This window comes from Asterias rubens, chromosome 17, assembly GCF_902459465.1.
Source record: "Asterias rubens chromosome 17, eAstRub1.3, whole genome shotgun sequence".
Lineage (NCBI taxonomy): Eukaryota > Metazoa > Echinodermata > Asteroidea > Forcipulatida > Asteriidae > Asterias > Asterias rubens.
The window spans coordinates 3,028,022-3,046,854 of NC_047078.1; the positions used below are offsets into that span (position 1 = coordinate 3,028,022).

Below are 18,833 nucleotides of genomic sequence, written 5' to 3' on the forward strand. Positions count from 1 at the left end.
TATCTTTTAACCGTGTAAGTTTTCAAGTAAATCTGTGGCCAATGTGTTTTGTGTCGTACAAAAAGTAACCAAACCCTTTAATTAAAAAAAAAAGGATCAAACTCTGTGTAATGAATAAATTAAACCATTTTTTTCCCCACACCAGGCCTACCACGTGGGGCTATATGGCAAGAGATACGTGTGGATAATCAACAGCTACAACAGCGTTGATTGGTGGAAGAATGTCACGTGGCTTGGGTGTACTGAGGAGGAGATGCACAAAGTTGTTGATAATTACATCGGTGCGGTGGTCCTGGGTTCACGTACCGACAGAAACAAGACAGTGTCTGGATTGGTAAGATTGAAGAGTAAACTTGGTAAACCTGTCTGATCTTTATCCGCAAGAACAAATGGGTCGACATCATTGAAATAATTATGACGTTTTGATCAAACCGAAATACAACGTGCAGTTGTGCTCGTCACAACATAATCACTACATTTTAATTAGACTTTAAAGGGCGTGTTATAAAGGCACTACACACGTTTGGTAATTACGCAAAATAAATATTACCAGAAAACCTTACTTAGTAACGAGCTACGGGGAGCTGTTCATATTATAAACATTGTGAGAAACGACTCCCTCTAAAGTAAGGTAGTTTTTGAGAAAGAGGTAATTTTTCACTAAAATAATAAAAGACTTCTAGCCAGAATAAACTTGAGTGTATGCTTTCAATAACCATTGTATATATTTTATGTTTCCTTCTCTTTTAACAGACAGCCAGTGGTTACGAGGATGCCTATATTGCTTATACGCAAGGCGTACCATACTCCGGGGTCGAGTATGGCTCGTTTGGTTACGATGCCGTCTGGGCAGTGGCTCTGGCCCTACACCGCGTTGTACAGCAACTTGAAGCAGAAAACGCAACTTTGAAAATCGAGGATTTCGACTACAGCAATACCAACCGTCTGAGAGACAGATTTGTCAAGACGTTATCGGAGCTAGTCTTTGAAGGAATAACGGTCAGTTACCCCTCTGAATTTATTTATTTTTTGCACATTTAACAACATACTGTTTAGCGACAAAAACTAGATGAATAGGAAGCGAGAACACTAATTTTGGTTTTTACCCCTGCACCGATGTGTGTTTTTTAGCACTGTATACTCAGTAATTTCCCGAGTTCTGTAAAACAAAAACATCACAGGCATGTTACTCGGGTGTGATTCGAACCCACGACCCTTGTGAGAAGAAATATCAGTTCAGGTTTCAGGTTTCAGGTTTATTTCCATTTGTACATGTACAATGTAAGGGGGAAATAATTATAGAACTTTAACAACAGTATGGGAAGGTCGCAGACAGGAAGCCAATAGACTTGTACAGGGTCTATACACATTCAAACCACAAAAGAGGACACTATATAAAGGGAGCTGTTGCTTAAAAAAAAGTATAAACAAAAGATGAACAATATAATAGCAGGTTCACGGTTGCAGGTGTATACACACTTGTGTGGGAGGAAATACCCCCATATGAGGACAAATGCACACAGTAATGTGGGGACTGGAACATAATAACTAGACAGCATTTATAAAGGCGCTCTAAATCTGGTGTAAAACCATTCAAATGCGCTGGTCAAGATGGAAAAGAGGGAATTCTCAAGTGTTAGGGAAAGCAAGTGTGAAGATGTTATGTATTTCCCTGAGGTTTTCAGGGAGTGAATTCCAGAGCCTGGGTGCTGAATGGAAAAAAACCTGTCCCCGTAGCTGGCTAGATGAGACTGGGGCCCACTTTCATGGCTCTGCTTACCGCCGAATTCTGCACTTACGATCACGATTCCCCGCTTACATGCAAGCGCCGAATTTCTGCGCTAGCCTTGTAAGCGTAGACCCGTGAAATACGCTTGCCGTTAGCACAGAATTATACCTGCTTCCGTAAGCGCCGATTCTTTGCTTACGGTAAGCAGAGCCATGCAATTGGGCTCGGGAAACAAGGAGACTGGAATACCCAATCCACGTGCAAAGCTCTGGTCTAAGAGTGGATTCAAACCGGGGTCCAAAGAGGTGAAAGGCAGGGAGAGAAACAACTGAGCTAACCTGACCTCCAACATCATTCCTGAGCAGATTTCCTACCCTAATGAACTTTAAATACCGGGCAAAAGTCACTGTTCTAGAATTCCAGGGGTCGTGGGTTCGAATCCCACCCGAGTAATATGCCTGTGATATTTTGTTTTCACAGGACTCAGGAAAGTACTAAGTATACAGTAATACCACATCGGTGTATGGGTAAAAAACAAAATTAATAAATAAGCATGTTTCCGCTCTGTTACATGTTTGATCGTGCCGCATTCTTGAAACTATTGTCAAAACTAATTAATGTGGATAAGCAAAATATAGTGATTAAAATAATTTGTTTGTTATTTTGTACAGGGGTTGGTTTTGTTTGACTTGTCAGGAAATCGTATATCGCCCTATAAAATCGAACAACTCATAGGTAAGAATAGTTTCAAAAGGAGAGTTTCTTATAAAGTTAGGGAAAATATTAATAAAAATGTCCCTTTTCAAAAAGAAGGGCAGTCTCCTGACGATGACTAGAGAGCAAGCATGTCGACACTATGATATCGATGAGAACTCGCTCCGGGGTAGTGCAGTTAATAACGATCCACTAAAAGCTGACTATTTATTAATTTGTTTTTGTACTCTTTCAGGCTTAAACACATCAGAAACACACAGCAACAATAACAGAAAATGTAGGATTTAAAAACATTAGGAAAACAATGAGAGACAAAAGAAATCAATCAGAAAAAAAGCAAACAGAAGCCTATTGGATTGCCCCAAAGCAAACCAAATCACTATCCAAAGAGACGATCCCTGAATGAAAGTCCCTAAAAAACCTGCACAGATCTGAAGTCTCCCGAATAACGAAAATCTACCGCCGCGGTAGAGCAAGACATAAAGAACAAAGTCTACCTGACAAGTAGATCTAAAAATGATTGGTAATTGTCAAAGACTAGCCTTCACATTTGGTGTATCTCAACATATGCATAAAATAACAAACCTGTGAAAATTTGAGCTCAATCGGTCATCGAAGTTGCGAGATAATAATGAAAGAAAAACAACCCTTGCAACACGAAGTTGTGTGCGTTTAGATGGTTGATTTCGAGACCTCAAGTTCTAAACTTGAGGTCTCGAAATCAAATTAGTGAAAAATTACTTCTTTCTCGAAAACTATGGCACTTCAGAGGGAGCCGTTTATCACAATGTTTTATACCATCAACCTCTCCCCATTACTCGTCATCAAGCAAGGTTTTGTGCCAATAATTATTTTGAGTAATTACCAATAGTGCCCACTGCCTTTAAAGACACTGGACACTATTGGTAATTGTCAAAGACCAGTCTTCCCACTTGGTGTATCTGTACATATGCATAAAATAACAAACCTTTGAAATTAATTTGAGCTTTTAAGCTCAATTTTCAAAGACTGGTCGTCTAAGTTGCGAGATATAAATACTGAAATGAAACAAACACCCTTGTCACACGAAGTTGTGTGCTTTCAGATGCATGATTTCGAGACCTCAAATTCTACATCTGAGGTCTCGAAATCAAGTTCCTGGAAAATTACTTCTTTCTCGAAAACTGCTTCACTTCAGAGGGAGCCGTTTCTCACAACGTTTTATACCATCAACCTCTCCCCATTACTCGTCATCAAGCAAGGTTTTGTGCCAATAATTATTTTGAGTAATTACCAATAGTGCCCACTGCCTTTAAAGACACTGGACACTATTGGTAATTGTCAAAGACCAGTCTTCCCACTTGGTGTATCTGTACATATGCATAAAATAACAAACCTTTGAAATTAATTTGAGCTTTTAAGCTCAATTTTCAAAGACTGGTCGTCTAAGTTGCGAGATATAAATACTGAAATGAAACAAACACCCTTGTCACACGAAGTTGTGTGCTTTCAAATGCATGATTTCGAGACCTCAAATTCTACATCTGAGGTCTCGAAATCAAGTTCCTGGAAAATTACTTCTTTCTCGAAAACTGCTTCACTTCAGAGGGAGCCGTTTCTCACAACGTTTTATAATACCAACCTCTCCCCATTACTCGTTACCAAGTAGGTTTTTATGATAATAATTATTTGAGTAATTACCAATAGTGTCCACTGCCTTTAACGCAAACCAACATTGGTACCTCAGCATACAACGCCTCAAGTCCCGTTTAAAAAGAAGAGCTTCTCTGATAGGAAAGTGGAGTGAAACTACAAAACTGTTAATGCCAATGTCCTTGTATTGCAGCATCGAAAGCATTGACAAATCCATAAACACTTGTTTTCAGTCTTTATCCTTACGGATAAATACATTTATTGGTTTTCTCGAACCGGTGATTTCACCAAATACCCCCAATGGTTTAATTTGATAACGTACAGTGACGTCTCGTAAGCTTTCACAAAAGGTTTGAATACCTTCTCACAAGGAAACTGTTGCAAGGTCTACAATATTTCCATAGACAAAGGCCTGACATTTCGACCCTATCGGAGTTTATCTCGAAGGCTTAATGACAACACTACAACAAAATTGGTTTACCAGACGTTTCGAACCTGTAAATAGCAGATTCTTTTTTGAATGCTAAATTGACAACACAACAAAACAACACAACAAAACAACACAACAATACAATATTTGTATGTGTTTATGGTGTCAAGTAAACATAATTATGCATGTGGAGAAAAACACTTTGCCCTAATGTCAAACAGTCTCGAATCCATAAAGTCATGAAGGCTACAGCCAGACTGGTCCACTGCGTATAAAGGGTACGTTCGTTTAGCTTCCCTTGGTCATCCCCGGTCTGCCCCGGTGCGTTCGAATAGCTTTTGACGTCGTTCCAGGAGCTCACCCAGGTCAGCCCCCAGGTAAACGACGTCACTACGAGAGCGGTGAGTGGTCGTTCGTTTAGCTCTTGTCAGGGGCACACCCGAGTGAGCACCGCGGGGTAGACCCAGGGAAGCTAAACGAACGCACCCAAAGACATGTATTGGTTTACAGAACTAGTGATTTCAATGGATACAATGATTTCATTTGATAAAAGTAAAGTAACGTAAGCTTTCACAAAGGATTTGAACACATTTCCCCCAAAGAAACTCATACAATGACTACACAACTTCTCAGTGTTTATGCTTTCAATTGGACTTGCTGATAAAGACGGGACTTTGTCTTACAGAACTAGTGTTTTCATGGGATACACTGATTCAATTGGATAATAACGCGCAGTGAGTAAGCTTGCACAGCGGATTGTGCACAAATCTTTTTAACACGCCTGCCATTTTTAAAACGCCTGCCATTCTGTGTCCATACTATTTCAAAGGACGAACTGCAATGGTCTTTTTAGACATTAATTTTGCTCATGGCATGCTCTGACTGTCTCCCGAAGTCCATGTTTCATCAAAGACACAATTCCCTTATATAACTGCCTACTATATACAAAGGTATATCTACAAGGGAACTTATAATATTTTGTGTGGGCCAAGTTTAACAAAGAAATTTTTCAGTGTATGCAAGAACCATTGGTGGGACCCAAATGGTAAAATAAATCCGGCTACGCTTAAGCTAGACTTGCACAGTCATTAGTGGGCAGGGGCGACGTTTCTCTACTATGTTCACGCCAATGTGCAAACAGATGGATTGCACAATATTACGTCATTGACCACCATTTTTGATGAACGTGCACGCGTGAAAGACTATCATTGGCTGAGAGTTGTGCTCATGCAGAGCGCTTATGCACCTCATGTTTTTCATCAAATTATGGCGGCCGGTGACGCGTTGTGTAATTCATCAATTAATTTGTGACAGTTACTTTTTAACAAGACGAACCTGAAACAAGTCTCACCTTTTTCACAAACTTGTCGTCATGTAGAAAGTTTACCGGGATGTTTGGTGAACAGCATGACGCACGTTGTGGTCACTTTAAACCTGTTATAAAAACGATGATATCTATCTGAATATTGTTAAATTCTTCGGTCTAGTCTGTGGTAAAAAATAAAAAAGTGAAATATATTTTCAGGCCTTGAATTTCATCTATTAAAGGGCAGTGCAAATTTCATTTTTGCAAAGGGCCCTTTCATTGGAAACATCTTAAAGTCAAAGAAAAACTTTTGAAGGGGCACTATAAGGCCAATACAAGAGCAACAAGCCATGGCCTCCTTGCCACACGTGTAATTCAAGGCCTGTACTTTTATAGCAAAACTGATATGTAAAATTGTTGTAATTCAGCCTTTGTGCTGCGAGGACAGTTTTTAGTATAACCGTTTTGTCTATCTCTATATCTATCTTGTACGACGGTGTTTATAAGTTCAAGACAAATAACCAATCTTTGAAATAAAATCAACGTTTGCTCTGCAACTTGTTTATTTTGCACATTTTCAATATAATTTCTGATGTTTTGTTGACAGATGGAGTGGAGGAGACAGTCGGTTTTTATCTCCATGATAGGCCATTTGGTTTACAATGGATGAGAGAGACCAAGTTTGTCTTCACAGGTGAGTATCAATTACTCACACGTGTGTGCGGCACCTAAATGTAGCCCGAGCCCTATATGTAGCAGTTTGGGGCTACATTTAGGTACATGTTTGGGGCTACATTTAGGTCCGGGCTACATTTAGATTGTTTGGGGCTACATTTAGGTCCGGGCTACATTTAGGTACATGTTTGGGGCTACATTTAGGTCCGGGCTACATTGAGGTACATGTTTGGGGCTACATTTAGGTCCGGGCTAGATTTAGGTACATGTTTGGGGCTACATTTAGGTCAGGCTATATTTAGGGCTCGGGCTTTATCTAGGTGCCGCACACACGTGTGAACCCATGAGTCATTCTTATTATGGTAGTGTTGTGCTCCATAGGAAAGCATGGTGTGTGGTGCCCCCCCCCCCCGCCCCCTCCAACCAAACCAAAAAATAATACAACACACAAACATAATCAAAACAAAACAAAACAAATAATAAAATGTCCCCCTTGTCACATGATCTCTCTGGAGTTTTAAACATAACATAACGAAACACGGTTAAAGACGGAATTCACTAAGACTATTTTAATACCGCATACTAGACAATGAGTTTGATATGAAGCGAGTCGTAACAGTTGAACAATGGTAGCATGACATGTCAGTCATCGACCCCCCCGGGACAGTAATACGAGAAATACGACAGTCTCGTGAAAAAGAAATTTCAGAAAATTTATTATAAAACAAACATCCGTCTAAACCGCTTTCTTGCAACTCAGTATTTTATTGGAAATGTTTTTGTTGAGGGGATAATTAACTTTAATAACTATAATTAAGTGAAAAACAACTAGACAAATTCTGAGATATAATAGTAAAACAATATTGTACTGTAACGAATACAAATATGTCTTTCATAACCATCACGGTCATTTGGGGATGGGACAATAGATGTTTTATTAGTTTAAATCTTTACCAAAGTCAAAACTACGAGGGCCAACCGTGCCATTTTTTAACAAAAGCGCGGCACCTCGTAAGTAGTTTTTTACGCGGCCGACCCGTCGGGTAGGCTCAGTGAGTGCGAGTTCAACCATTGCTCAACTATTGCTAAAAATTATCAAAATAGTTTAGCTGAATCAGTTTTAAAGCATACATTTAGCATTAATTTGAATAAATTACACTAAAGAAATATCAAGACTTAACGCATTTTCTCAGAAATCGGGGGCGACTTTGTCGGGGGGGGGGGGCGACCCTGACGAGAAGGGCGACTTTGTGTGGGCAACATTGTGAGGGGTGAGTTTGTTCAGGAAGGGGGCAAGCTTGCTGGGGGCTACTTTGCAGGGGGCGACTTTGCCGGGGGGGGGGGGGGGCGAAACGACCATAGCATGCATGGTACATACATTGGTGTAATACCATCATACAAGTGCAACTATAGAAAATAATACAGCAATTGTATAAGTACTTTTTATAAATAACGAAATTATATGAGCAAAACACTTACGTTGATTTTCTTCTTTTGTTTGAGGTGGCATCGTACCCAGAGATGGTCCGTCACGAGAGGTGGTTTACCTTGGTATAGAGCCCTCTACGTTCATTGCGTTCGCTTCCCTCGCCGTGATAGGGATGATCATGACAGTCGTCTTCTTGATCTTTAACGTCAGCTGCAGAAATAGAAAGTAGGTTTCATTATTTTTGAGCACGGAGCACTATTGGTAATTGTCAAAGACCATGTCTTCTCACTTGGTGTATCTCAACATACATAAAATAAAAAAGAAACAGAATTAGAATTACTTTAACAAGTGAGTTTTGAGAAGGCGTTTGAATATTTTTATTACATAGTCACGTCTTCAGAGTCTAGATATCCCCACTTCTTAAAGACAGTGGACACTATTGATAGTTGTCAAAGACCAGTCTTCTCGCTTGGTGTATCTCAACATATGCATAAAATTAAAAAAAACGTGAAAATTTGAGCTCAATTTGGTCGTCGAAGTTACGAGATAATAATGAAAGAAAAAACAACGTTGTCACACGAAGTTGTATGCTTTCAGATGCTTGATTTCGAGACCTCAAAATCAAATTCTGGGAGGTCTCGAAATCAATCTCGTGGAAAATTCCTTCTTTCTCGAAAACTACGTTCCTTCAGAGGGAGCCGTTTTCTCGCAATGTTTTATACTCAATGAACCTCTCCCCATTACTCTTTACCAAGTAAGGTTTTATGCTAATCATTATTTTGAGTGTCCACTGCCTTTAAACTAGACATTCAGTTTTTCTCAACTACAAACACGAGGAAGAAACTATACAACAGAATGTTTGACTTTGCTGCTGGTGGCTGAGGTTAAGTATCGCTTGAGGGATGAACATTTTTAGGCGGGAAGGATTCGAACAGAGTAAACTGTTCGAAAACTGCGAGACCAAACCGGCTATTCTCAGAGCCAACACTCAGAACACAAAAGATATGTTTTTTTAAAGTGTTTTTGTACAGTGCCTCCCTTCCTATAAACCTTATGCATTGACGTCATCCAGCCGCCATCTTTGAGGTCAAACGGTGACGAAACAATCGAAACACACATAGATTGGCCAATGAACAACCTCCTTTTGACCTCAAGGCGAGGGCGCCGTACTGAAATGACGTCAGGTGCATAAGGTCTATTATAATTTTCTCCACATATTGCAAAGCTTCAAACTATCTTTCAAACTCAAAGTGTTCGTGAGAAATGTCATCGAGTTGTGATGGAATAATCGTTGAAACCATTTCACCTCCAGTTTGAAAAATCCTATGTGTGGTTAATGAGTTATGATCTCTTTTTTTACAAGTTAATTAATTTGAACTTCCGAGTTTAACCTGCAGTCAAAGTCAAACGGGGTCACATTTGATGTAGCGTGTGTTTAAAGGAACACGTTGCCTTGAATCGGTCGAGTTGGTCTTTGAAAAGCGTTTGTAACGGTTTGTTATAAAATGCATATGTTTGGAAAGATGTTTTAAAAGTAGAATACAATGATCCACACAAACACGCCTCGAAATTGCACGGTTTTCCCTTTACCTCGTCGACGAACACGGTCGGCCATTTATAGGAGTCAAACTTTTGACTCCCATAAATGACCGACCGTGTTAATTCGCAAAGTAAAATGAAAACCACGCAATTTCGAGGCAAATTTGTGTGGATCATTGTATTCTACTTTGAAAACACCTTTCCAATCATATGCAATTTATAACAAACGGTTATAAACGCTTTTTATAGACCAACTCGTCCGATCCAAGGCAACGTGTTCCTTTAATGTATTGAAACCTTTCAGCTGATGTACGGATTGTAAAAACAAAATCGAGAGTGAAATTCAGTTTTTACATAAAACTATCTTTTGTGCATTACGAGCGTGATTGGTATTATTTTTTAGTTTAAAAGCTGTGTGTTTTCTTAATTCGAGGGTGGTGAAGCTGTCATGCCCCAAAGTTAACAACGTCATTGCCATCGGCTGTTTCATGTGCTACACCGACGTCATCCTCAGCGGGCTAGACGGAAATCTTGTATCAAAAACGGCCATGAACAGCCTATGTTTGGTAAGGAATATCCCTAACAGTCGTTTTTCGGCCGTGTCAGAATTAGCGGCTAAAGCTACGGCTACGGCTAGATGTGTGCATCATCGTGCGTTGATGTATAAGGCATCCTTAGCAACACCCTTAGCAACAGTCGTAGCCGTAGCCGTTGCCGCCAGTTCGGATACGGTCATCATCCATAGGCCCTTTTCGAATTCACGGCTTCTGCTCCAGATTCGGCTCATCAGAGACTAGCTTGGCCCGCAGCCGCAGTTGTTAAGGTGGCCTCAGGTCAACCTTGCGTCAAAAAAAATTTAAAAAAAATCGGCGACTGACTTTTCAGGATCACACTGTGCATGAGCTAAGACCACCGGGAACTTTTCAGTCGGCTATTATTTACGACCTCAGCGTCGCCGCTCGAAAAATTAACAGTCGCAAGAGTAGAACAATTTCAACTTGTACAACGTGATCCCGACAGTCGGGAACCAATTATTATTATTATTTATTCGGCCAATCGCATAAGGCCACGATTTCTTAGTTGTTGTGACCTTAGCCCAAATTCATAGAGCTGCTTAGCATGAAATTGACGCCTTGATAAAAATAGGATCACCAACCAAATTTCCTCGTGATTTTCAGGATAAGCAGATAGCAGCTGAATACCCAGTAACAAGCAATGTACAACACATGGAAATTTGGTTGGTAATCCTGTTTTCATCAAGGAAGAATTTTCATGCTAAGCAAATTTTTGTGCTAAGCAGCTCTATGAAATTGGGCCCTGGTATGAGGCCGGCTTTGCATAGCTTTGCGTGCGCGCTCAGTAGGGCTTCAGAAGACAGAACGGGGCCTGAAGGAGAATCCAAAGCCAAAGCCAAAGCCGTGGACTCCAAAATGGCTTTTCATCAACGTCTATTGTTTTTGTTTTGCCAGGCCCGAGTGTGGATACTGCCCATCTCGTTCACGCTTGCCTTCGGCGGTCTTTTCGCAAAGACTTGGAGAGTTCATGTGATTTTCGGTAATAGAACGGCGAAGAGAACAAGGGTAACTATTTTGTAGTTTATGTGTGCTTGGATCTGGGGTTGATTTCACAAAGAGTTAAGACTAGTTTTATCTCGAGTTAGGACGAGTTACTAATCCTAACTTAGGACTAGCCTTGAGTTTTTGACATTTCTTAGGACTAGTCCTAAGTTAGGACTAGTCCTAACTCTTTGTGAAATCGACCCCTGGTTTTTTTTTTAAATGAATGTGCAATGTTTTACTGTGTAAATTTTTAATCTTGTATCTTAAGTGCACTTCTGTAGATTGTTATTAGCTGGGATCCATGGGAGATCAGTGAGTTTTTCTTACTGAATGGATCTCCCAGGATAAACAAGAAATAAATAAATAAACAACAATGAATATTGAAGGTCATGTGAAAGATTGTAATGTAAGTAAAACTATGATTTATTTCTAGATGATGTCATAGTTCCTGCATGTTCATTCTTTGAGTCAGGGTTGTTAGTCCGTTGATGTGTTTATTTGTGTGTTTGTTTGTTTATTGTAGTATGTCCGTAGCTACGGGAACAAAAGTCTTTGCTTCACACTGTACCTCAATGTTGTCCTACTGTTGTGACTATTTATTTAGCCCCCATGTTAATTATTAGTTTTGTTACTACTTTTTTGGTTCGCTTTATATAACCGTAATCATGTTTGGTGTTTGTTAGAATGAACTTCCCATCAAGTGAACATGGCAAAATCCAACAAAGCCGGATACAAACACCAAGCTGGCTACAGCCAATTTCCTCATACAAACATTGGTTTAAAGATGCTATGTCAGATATTTGGCCGATTTGACCCAAAAATTTCGATTTAAAATTCAATAGGTATTTTGATGGGGGTCGAGAAAGTTTCAAGCTTTCATTTGAGCTATTGCTCGAAAAAGTCCGCCAATTATTAGTAGCAGTGAAATCAAGTGCTCAAAATTAGTTTTGTCGGGATCCCGACAACATATCACGTGACCAATTCTTATGTGTTTTATAAGAAACGTTTTAAATTTGTTGTCATGGTTCCTGACCATTTAAAGTAAAAGTTAAACTTGTTTTCGTTAGAGCGGGTGATACTCTTTGAAATACCATTCACTCAAAAAAATCTACTTTTTAATGTTTGTGGCCAAAAATCTGACATAGCATCTTTAACGTCTATGATTATGAATTACACAATTCAAGAAGTTGCGATTCAGTAACTAGACGACAATATTATTCTAGTAATGTCTTTCACGACATACACTAATGTGTTAATTTCGCGTAGCAACATTTAAACTAACGTGTCACTATATCTATAATTTCAATGACTTATGTAAACAAAATTCTGGGGTTTATAACAAAGAATAATAAGCAGTGCCTTAAAAAAAAAATGCGATAACTTAATTTAATTTTTGAATCAAAAATTTTAGGGGTTCCCTTTTCCCTTCAGATTTTTAACTATCATCGATCTCTTCATGATCAAGATGTACTTAAATAAAGATGAATAAGCAGTCTCTTTGTAAAAATCGAGAAAATTAAATTGTTGTATCAAAAGTTTTGTTTGTTCTTTTTTTTCCCCGCTAGATCTTTGATTACCATCTCTTCATGATCATAGGCGTGCTAGTCGTGGTTGATATCGCTATTATGTCTGTATGGACAGCATGTGACCCGGTTCAACTCATTCAAACAACCCTACCCGATTTGGTAATAACTCGAAAACAGTTTTTATATAGCGCAATTTCAAAATTGATCACTGCCGCTTCACAAACAAACCAAAACATCACCCATGTGAACACCTATTAGAATAAGTAGGATTTGAAACTTTGCATGGTGGAAATACGATATGGAAAGGTTTGCGGTAACACCATGTAATGACTATCTCTAAATGAGTTGCGGTGGTTGTGAAAAGAAACATTCAACTCGACGTTTCGATCCCGAAGACGATCAGAGCATACTCATCGAAACGTCGAGTTGAAACCAATGATTTTTTTCAGTCATTAGAGATAGTCATTACAGTGTTACCGCAAACCTGTCCATAGCTATGAGAATAAAAATGTTTTGAGATTGCGCTTTAAGCTTCAACAGTTGTTGAGGATCTTATGGTCTTCTAGAGAGTTGGCCCGAACACACTAAAAGCTTCCGGGTCAAGGGTTAACTGACCCAGCTTTGGGTGCAATGTTTCTGCACTCCAAACTTGCCACTGTCGCACTGCTTTTTAATGGGAATTTCTTCTTTTATTAAAAATCAAATCAAAAAAGGGGGTTCTTTAACAACAATCAGGAACATATGAAAGGATGTCAATTCTGAGCTGCGGGTTAAATAAATCGTGGTCCATGTCCCCATTTAAACTATAATGATGTGAATGACGGGTGTGGTTGTCTGGTTCACTTTGTTTAGCAGATTTGCTTAGCAAAAGTGTGTCAATGATGCTTTTTATAAAGTTGTATACACAGTATAGGTAACAGTCCAGAGCCTAGATTTCACAAAGAGCTATGATTGATCTTAAAGACACTGGACACCTTTTGTAATATTGTCAAATACCAGTCTTCTCACTTGGTGCATGCACAAAATAACAAAACTGTGAAAATGTGAACTAAATTGGTCGTCGAAGTTGCGAGGTAATAATGGAAGAAAAAACACCCTTGTCACACGAAGTTGTGTGCTTTCAGATAATGCTTGATTTCGGGACCTCAAAATCTAATTGTGAGGTCTCCTCGAAATCAAATTCGTGAAAAATTACTTCTTACTAAAAAAAAATACGTTACTTTAGAGGGGCCCGTTCCTCAAAATATTTTTTTCCTCATCCGCTCTCCATTGCTTGTTACCAAGTTAGTTTTTATGCCAACGATTATTTAGAGTAATTACAAAATAGTGTCCAGTGTCTTAAGCCCAAATCACTTTCAAAGAAGAGTGTGACGATGTCACATACATTACAAATCACTCCGGTATAAAACTGACAACACTTGTGAAATTATACCCATGTATATTGATGAATGTCTCTGACAGTTTTTTTTATGTCCATTCCAACTTAACATCCAGCATGATGTAGATGGCGATAAGATTATTGTCCGGATACTGGACAAGTGTGACTCGCCAAACTCGCCCAGTTTCTTGTGGTCAGGTATCATGTTTGGGTGGAAGGGACTGCTGCTAGTCTATGGGGCTTTCCTGGCCTGGGAATCAAGGCAAGTCAAAAATAATTTAATCTTCGCATTTTTTAATGAAATTCATCTTGTGATTTTGCAAGCATATTTTAATATAAACAATGTGCAAATAAATGTGTATAAATGTATGCCATCCCGTCCATTATCCAATCAATTACAAATTTTGAAAATTTTGCTCACAACCGAATTAGGCCTGGACAGATATTGGTGAAAGGGGAATCATTGGTTGTACATGCTGAGCACAACTCCCAGCCAATGATAGCCTTTCACGCATGAACGCGTCATGAAAGATGGTCAATGACGACGCCATGTGCAATCCGAACGTACGGTTTTGCATCATTGAATGGAAGAAACTTTCATTCAAGACACTGGACACCATTATTGAGCTCAATCGGTCGTCAAAGTTGCAAGATAATAATGAAAGAAAAATTAACTTGTCACAGGAAGTTGTGTGCTTTCAGCCCAGATGCTTGATTTCGAGACCTCAAATTCTAAATCTGAGGTCTCGAAATCAAATTCGTTTAAAATTACGTTACTTCAGAGGGAGCCGTTTCTCACAATGTTTTATACTATCAACCTCTCCCCATTACTTGTTACAAAGTAAGGTTTTATGCTAATATTTTCTTTTGAGACCAATAGTGTCTACTGCCTTTAAACAGTCGTCTGCATTTGCAGGAAAGTCACAATGGTACATCTGAACGATTCCAAGTTCATCGCCATCGCAATCTACAACGTGGCTATTCCAAGTATTATCATCGCCCCTCTGGTCCATCTACTTGACATTGAACAACCCAGCATCACTTTTACTCTCAGTGCCTCTTGCATTACCTTCGGGACTACAATCACTAACTGTCTTATATTCCTTCCAAAGGTATGTATATTGGTCCATAAAAAACCACATCCTCAATGTCCGGTGTCGTAGGGAACTTTGTCCTCTGAGCCTCTGTCCCCCATAGACCCATCCCTCGAAGTGTGAAGTTAGCTGTTCAGACTGCAAATTTGTTTCTGTAAACCAAAATTTCTTTAAATCGATTCAAAAATGTGAATCCTTAAACAAAAATATGACACTTTTTGAGGATGGCAATAATATATTCTAAACTAAAGGAACAAAAATTGTGTCTAGGTCTAGCAATATGGATGTGACCTTTATTGACAAGAAGTGTGGTATAGCCTCTTGGGCCTATTTGAAATGGAGTAATGGAAATGTTTCAGGATCAAGGTAATCATCATTATACGAAGTGACCTGTGACCATAATAATGTATAACTCTATGTGACATAGCATGTATACAAAGAGCCACGACACAAAACATGGAGTTCCTGAACAGGCACGATTTGTACACAGCCCAGTGGAAAAAAAACATCACATCTTTTATTAATTTATCGCGATTGCACCTGTCTATTGATCAACTTTTTGATATCATGAAAAGGGGCCCATCTCAAAACTTGTTCAATCAGCTTTTACTTTTGTAACTCTCGGATTTATGTGGAGATTATGACACAAAGTGTAAGCTTTCCCTCATGAACACAGTTAGAACCGCACAGGTAAGACGGCAGCTGCACTGCTGCATATATTTGTTGCCGCAAATTTAATAATTTGTTAGTGTATTTTTACCAACTGCAGATAATTGCCTTGTGGCATGTTAAAGATGAGCAACCTGAACAAAGACTGTTCACCATCTATTCATCTCAGAACCAAGTAGCGCCATTACAGACTGGAATGAGCCGGAAACCAGACCTCACCCTCCTCAGGGAAAAGGAGACTGAGATAGTAGAACTCAAACAACAACTGCAACAGGTGAGCAAAAAACCAACAAATAATAAGATACGGGGTACCTTTTGTAACACCAAAACACAGTGTCCACAGATTTACATTAAACTTACACTGTTTGAAGATGATAGTGGAAGGCGTACCTTAAAATATTAGTTGCTGAGGTGCTGTAGTTTTTGAGGAGTGGGTGAAAACAATGTCTTGAAAATACGTTTTTACATGCTAAAGTAATTTTCGTCTCATGATCACTCAAACGAACATTATTTTCATGACGTTGTTTTACTCATTTCCCAAAAACTACAGCACCTCTTCAAGTATTATTTACAGGGAAGCTTTCTTCAACTTGTGTAAGTTTAGTGTAAATCTGTAGAACAAGTTTGTTTTGTCCAACAAAAAGTACATAGACCCTTTAAGCCATATTTTGCAATGGTTCTTGTAAAATAAAGTTTCAAAACTAGTTTCAAAACTACTGACAATACATAATTGCTGACTACAAATTCAAAATGAACATATCAATGACAATTTACAGTGATGTCATTAAATGCATAATCAAACAATAGCTATACTTAACATTTATCTTGTATTCGATTTCTTAAGACAAAACTGCATAAAACAGTCTTTAAACGATCACCACCTCGGCGCAAAAGAAAAATTGATTCGCGAAGACTTCCCGATTTCCTTGAAAATAAGTGAACAATGCTTTATAGTAAACACTTCAAATTCAAATTTGTTTTTTCATTTAATTGCAATGTTATTCCAATAATCCTTCGCTTGGAAAACGTATGTTGATGTGATCCTCTAATCCTAATTATTCTGAGTGCCCTTGAATTATTCACCAACTGGAAAACCCTGCTCTTTGAAATGGAAAGAACCATGATCCATCGTCTTACATTAAGCTCAATGCACAAATTTGCCACAGCTCAAAGATTAGGACATCAATCTGCTACTCATTTTAAATGAGTGTAATTCATTTGTCACTGTGTATTTTCTCCCTTTTATCTAATGTTATAGTTCCTCCTTTCTATTTTTCCATTTTTGTTTTTTTCGTTAGATGCATATTGGAAAACAATTTGCTTGTTTTTCTTCCTAAAGGAACAGTACAGAATATTTTTTGGGGCTAACAAAACAGTTGCTGGCAGTGTAAGCAATTTGTGTAATCCACCATATACATAAACTGACAAACCTGTCGAAGTTTGAGATCGATCGGCCATTTGGCTCACTTGAGAATAGTGAAAAACCGATTACAAATTTTCCATTACATCGATCCCAAAATAAAAATGAATAAAACGCTCACTGAGCGAAAAACTCCAAACGCGAAGTTAGATTATATATCTCATCAAATATGACATTTCAGACAGAAATTTTTCAAGGGATGTTTTAAACTATTATCATCATTAGACCGTGTATCTTTTATGTTTGTTTGTTTTTTGTTTGTTTTTTATTTCCAAATATCACAATAAATAATCATGAAACATACAAGAAATAAGAAGAACGAGTGATAAGAGGAGGGCACCAGGAAAAAGCCTGGGCTTATACAGAGCCTGGACCCTTTATAATGTAAATTAATAGGTTTTAGTTTATAACAATAACAATATTGATTTTTGAAATGAAGGTACGGTGAAAGGTATAGTGCAAACAGCAAAAATAACACAAAACAATTATTGTTTGTAATTAAACTGTTTTGAAAAAATTTGTTTGCTATGCAGCCATAAATACATATTGAGAGTTGATAACAAAAAGGAAAATTAACAGAACATTATTTAGGAAATTACAAAACTTGATAATTTGGAATTGATAATCATGGTACGCGTGTAGTTACAGGTGGTGTCATTTTAGACGATACTGGTTATAAGTAGGTTTTTCATGTATTTTTTGAAGCTGTGCACAGTTCTAAATGAAGGTATTGGGGTGAGCTGATTCCAGAGTAGGGGCCTTGATGTCTGACTGTACTCCTTTAAGTTACTATGACTAAAGAAAACATTGGTGTCATCAGCAAAAAGAATAAAGGATAACAATTTCGAAGAATTACAGATATCGTTTATATATATAAGAGAAAGAGTATTGGACCTAGAACTGAGCCTTGAGGTACGCCACATTTAATAGTCTGTAAATGTAGAGTATGTAAATCTGTGTTCATCACGATTTTTGTTTCTTACCAATTCTGTATAACGTTCCTTTAAGTGATGTTTTATAATTATAATTAATTGGTTTGCGGTTACACCATGTGTGTATCTACTTGCCAGGTAGAGTTTGTGCTCAGAGAACTGTCTTGATTATTCTACTATCGCGGAGTAGATTTATCGGATGTTCGGGATACTTCGCAGTTCTGATGTTTTATAATTAATTTAGATAAATTGAATTGAATTGAAACTGTATTATTGCAACCCAAAACACCCCTAATTCAACTTGTTTCCTTCATGACAAAGATTCTATCAATGCCTTCTACCTCTTGTTCTGTTTTTAGCAATTGACTGAGAACGGAGACTTGCTTGAAAAGATACGGATATTGCAACAAGGACCGCAGCCGTGTTCTTCTGGTACTTAACGGCACTGGACACCAGTGGTAATAATTATTCAAAATAATTATTAGCACAAAAACTTACTTGGTAATTAACAATGGGGAGCTGTTGATAGCATAAAACATTATAAGAAACACCTCCCTCTGAAGTAACGTAGTTTTTGTTTTTGTTTTTTTTAAGATGTAATTTCTCACTCAAATAATAAAATATTCAGCTGAAGCCTTTTATTATGTATCTGAAAGCATACGAAGTTGAACAAGGGTGTTTTTCTTCCATTATTATCTTTTAACTATGTTGACCAACTGAGCCTAATGTGTTCACTTCATATAAGGAGATGGAAACTTCTTCCGAGTTGCCTTCGGCCCAAAGAGATGAAAATTCCTTAAG

At 38.3% G+C, this 18,833-nt stretch overlaps 1 protein-coding gene across 1 annotated transcript in view; it reads left to right on the top strand.

The window, feature by feature from the left end:
- Positions 1-18,499, top strand: part of LOC117301710 (gamma-aminobutyric acid type B receptor subunit 2-like) — a 50,580-nt gene extending 32,081 nt beyond the window's left edge. The window contains exons 6-17 of the mRNA XM_033785734.1: positions 146-334; positions 754-999; positions 2,401-2,464; positions 6,419-6,505; positions 7,990-8,140; positions 9,888-10,020; positions 10,924-11,034; positions 12,579-12,698; positions 14,034-14,179; positions 14,834-15,029; positions 15,781-15,954; positions 18,392-18,499. Of these exons, the coding sequence (XP_033641625.1) occupies positions 146-334; positions 754-999; positions 2,401-2,464; positions 6,419-6,505; positions 7,990-8,140; positions 9,888-10,020; positions 10,924-11,034; positions 12,579-12,698; positions 14,034-14,179; positions 14,834-15,029; positions 15,781-15,954; positions 18,392-18,472 (1,698 nt within the window). The 3' untranslated portion in view covers positions 18,473-18,499. The remainder of the gene's footprint in view (positions 1-145; positions 335-753; positions 1,000-2,400; positions 2,465-6,418; positions 6,506-7,989; positions 8,141-9,887; positions 10,021-10,923; positions 11,035-12,578; positions 12,699-14,033; positions 14,180-14,833; positions 15,030-15,780; positions 15,955-18,391) is intronic.
- The last annotated feature ends 334 nt before the right edge of the window (positions 18,500-18,833 follow it).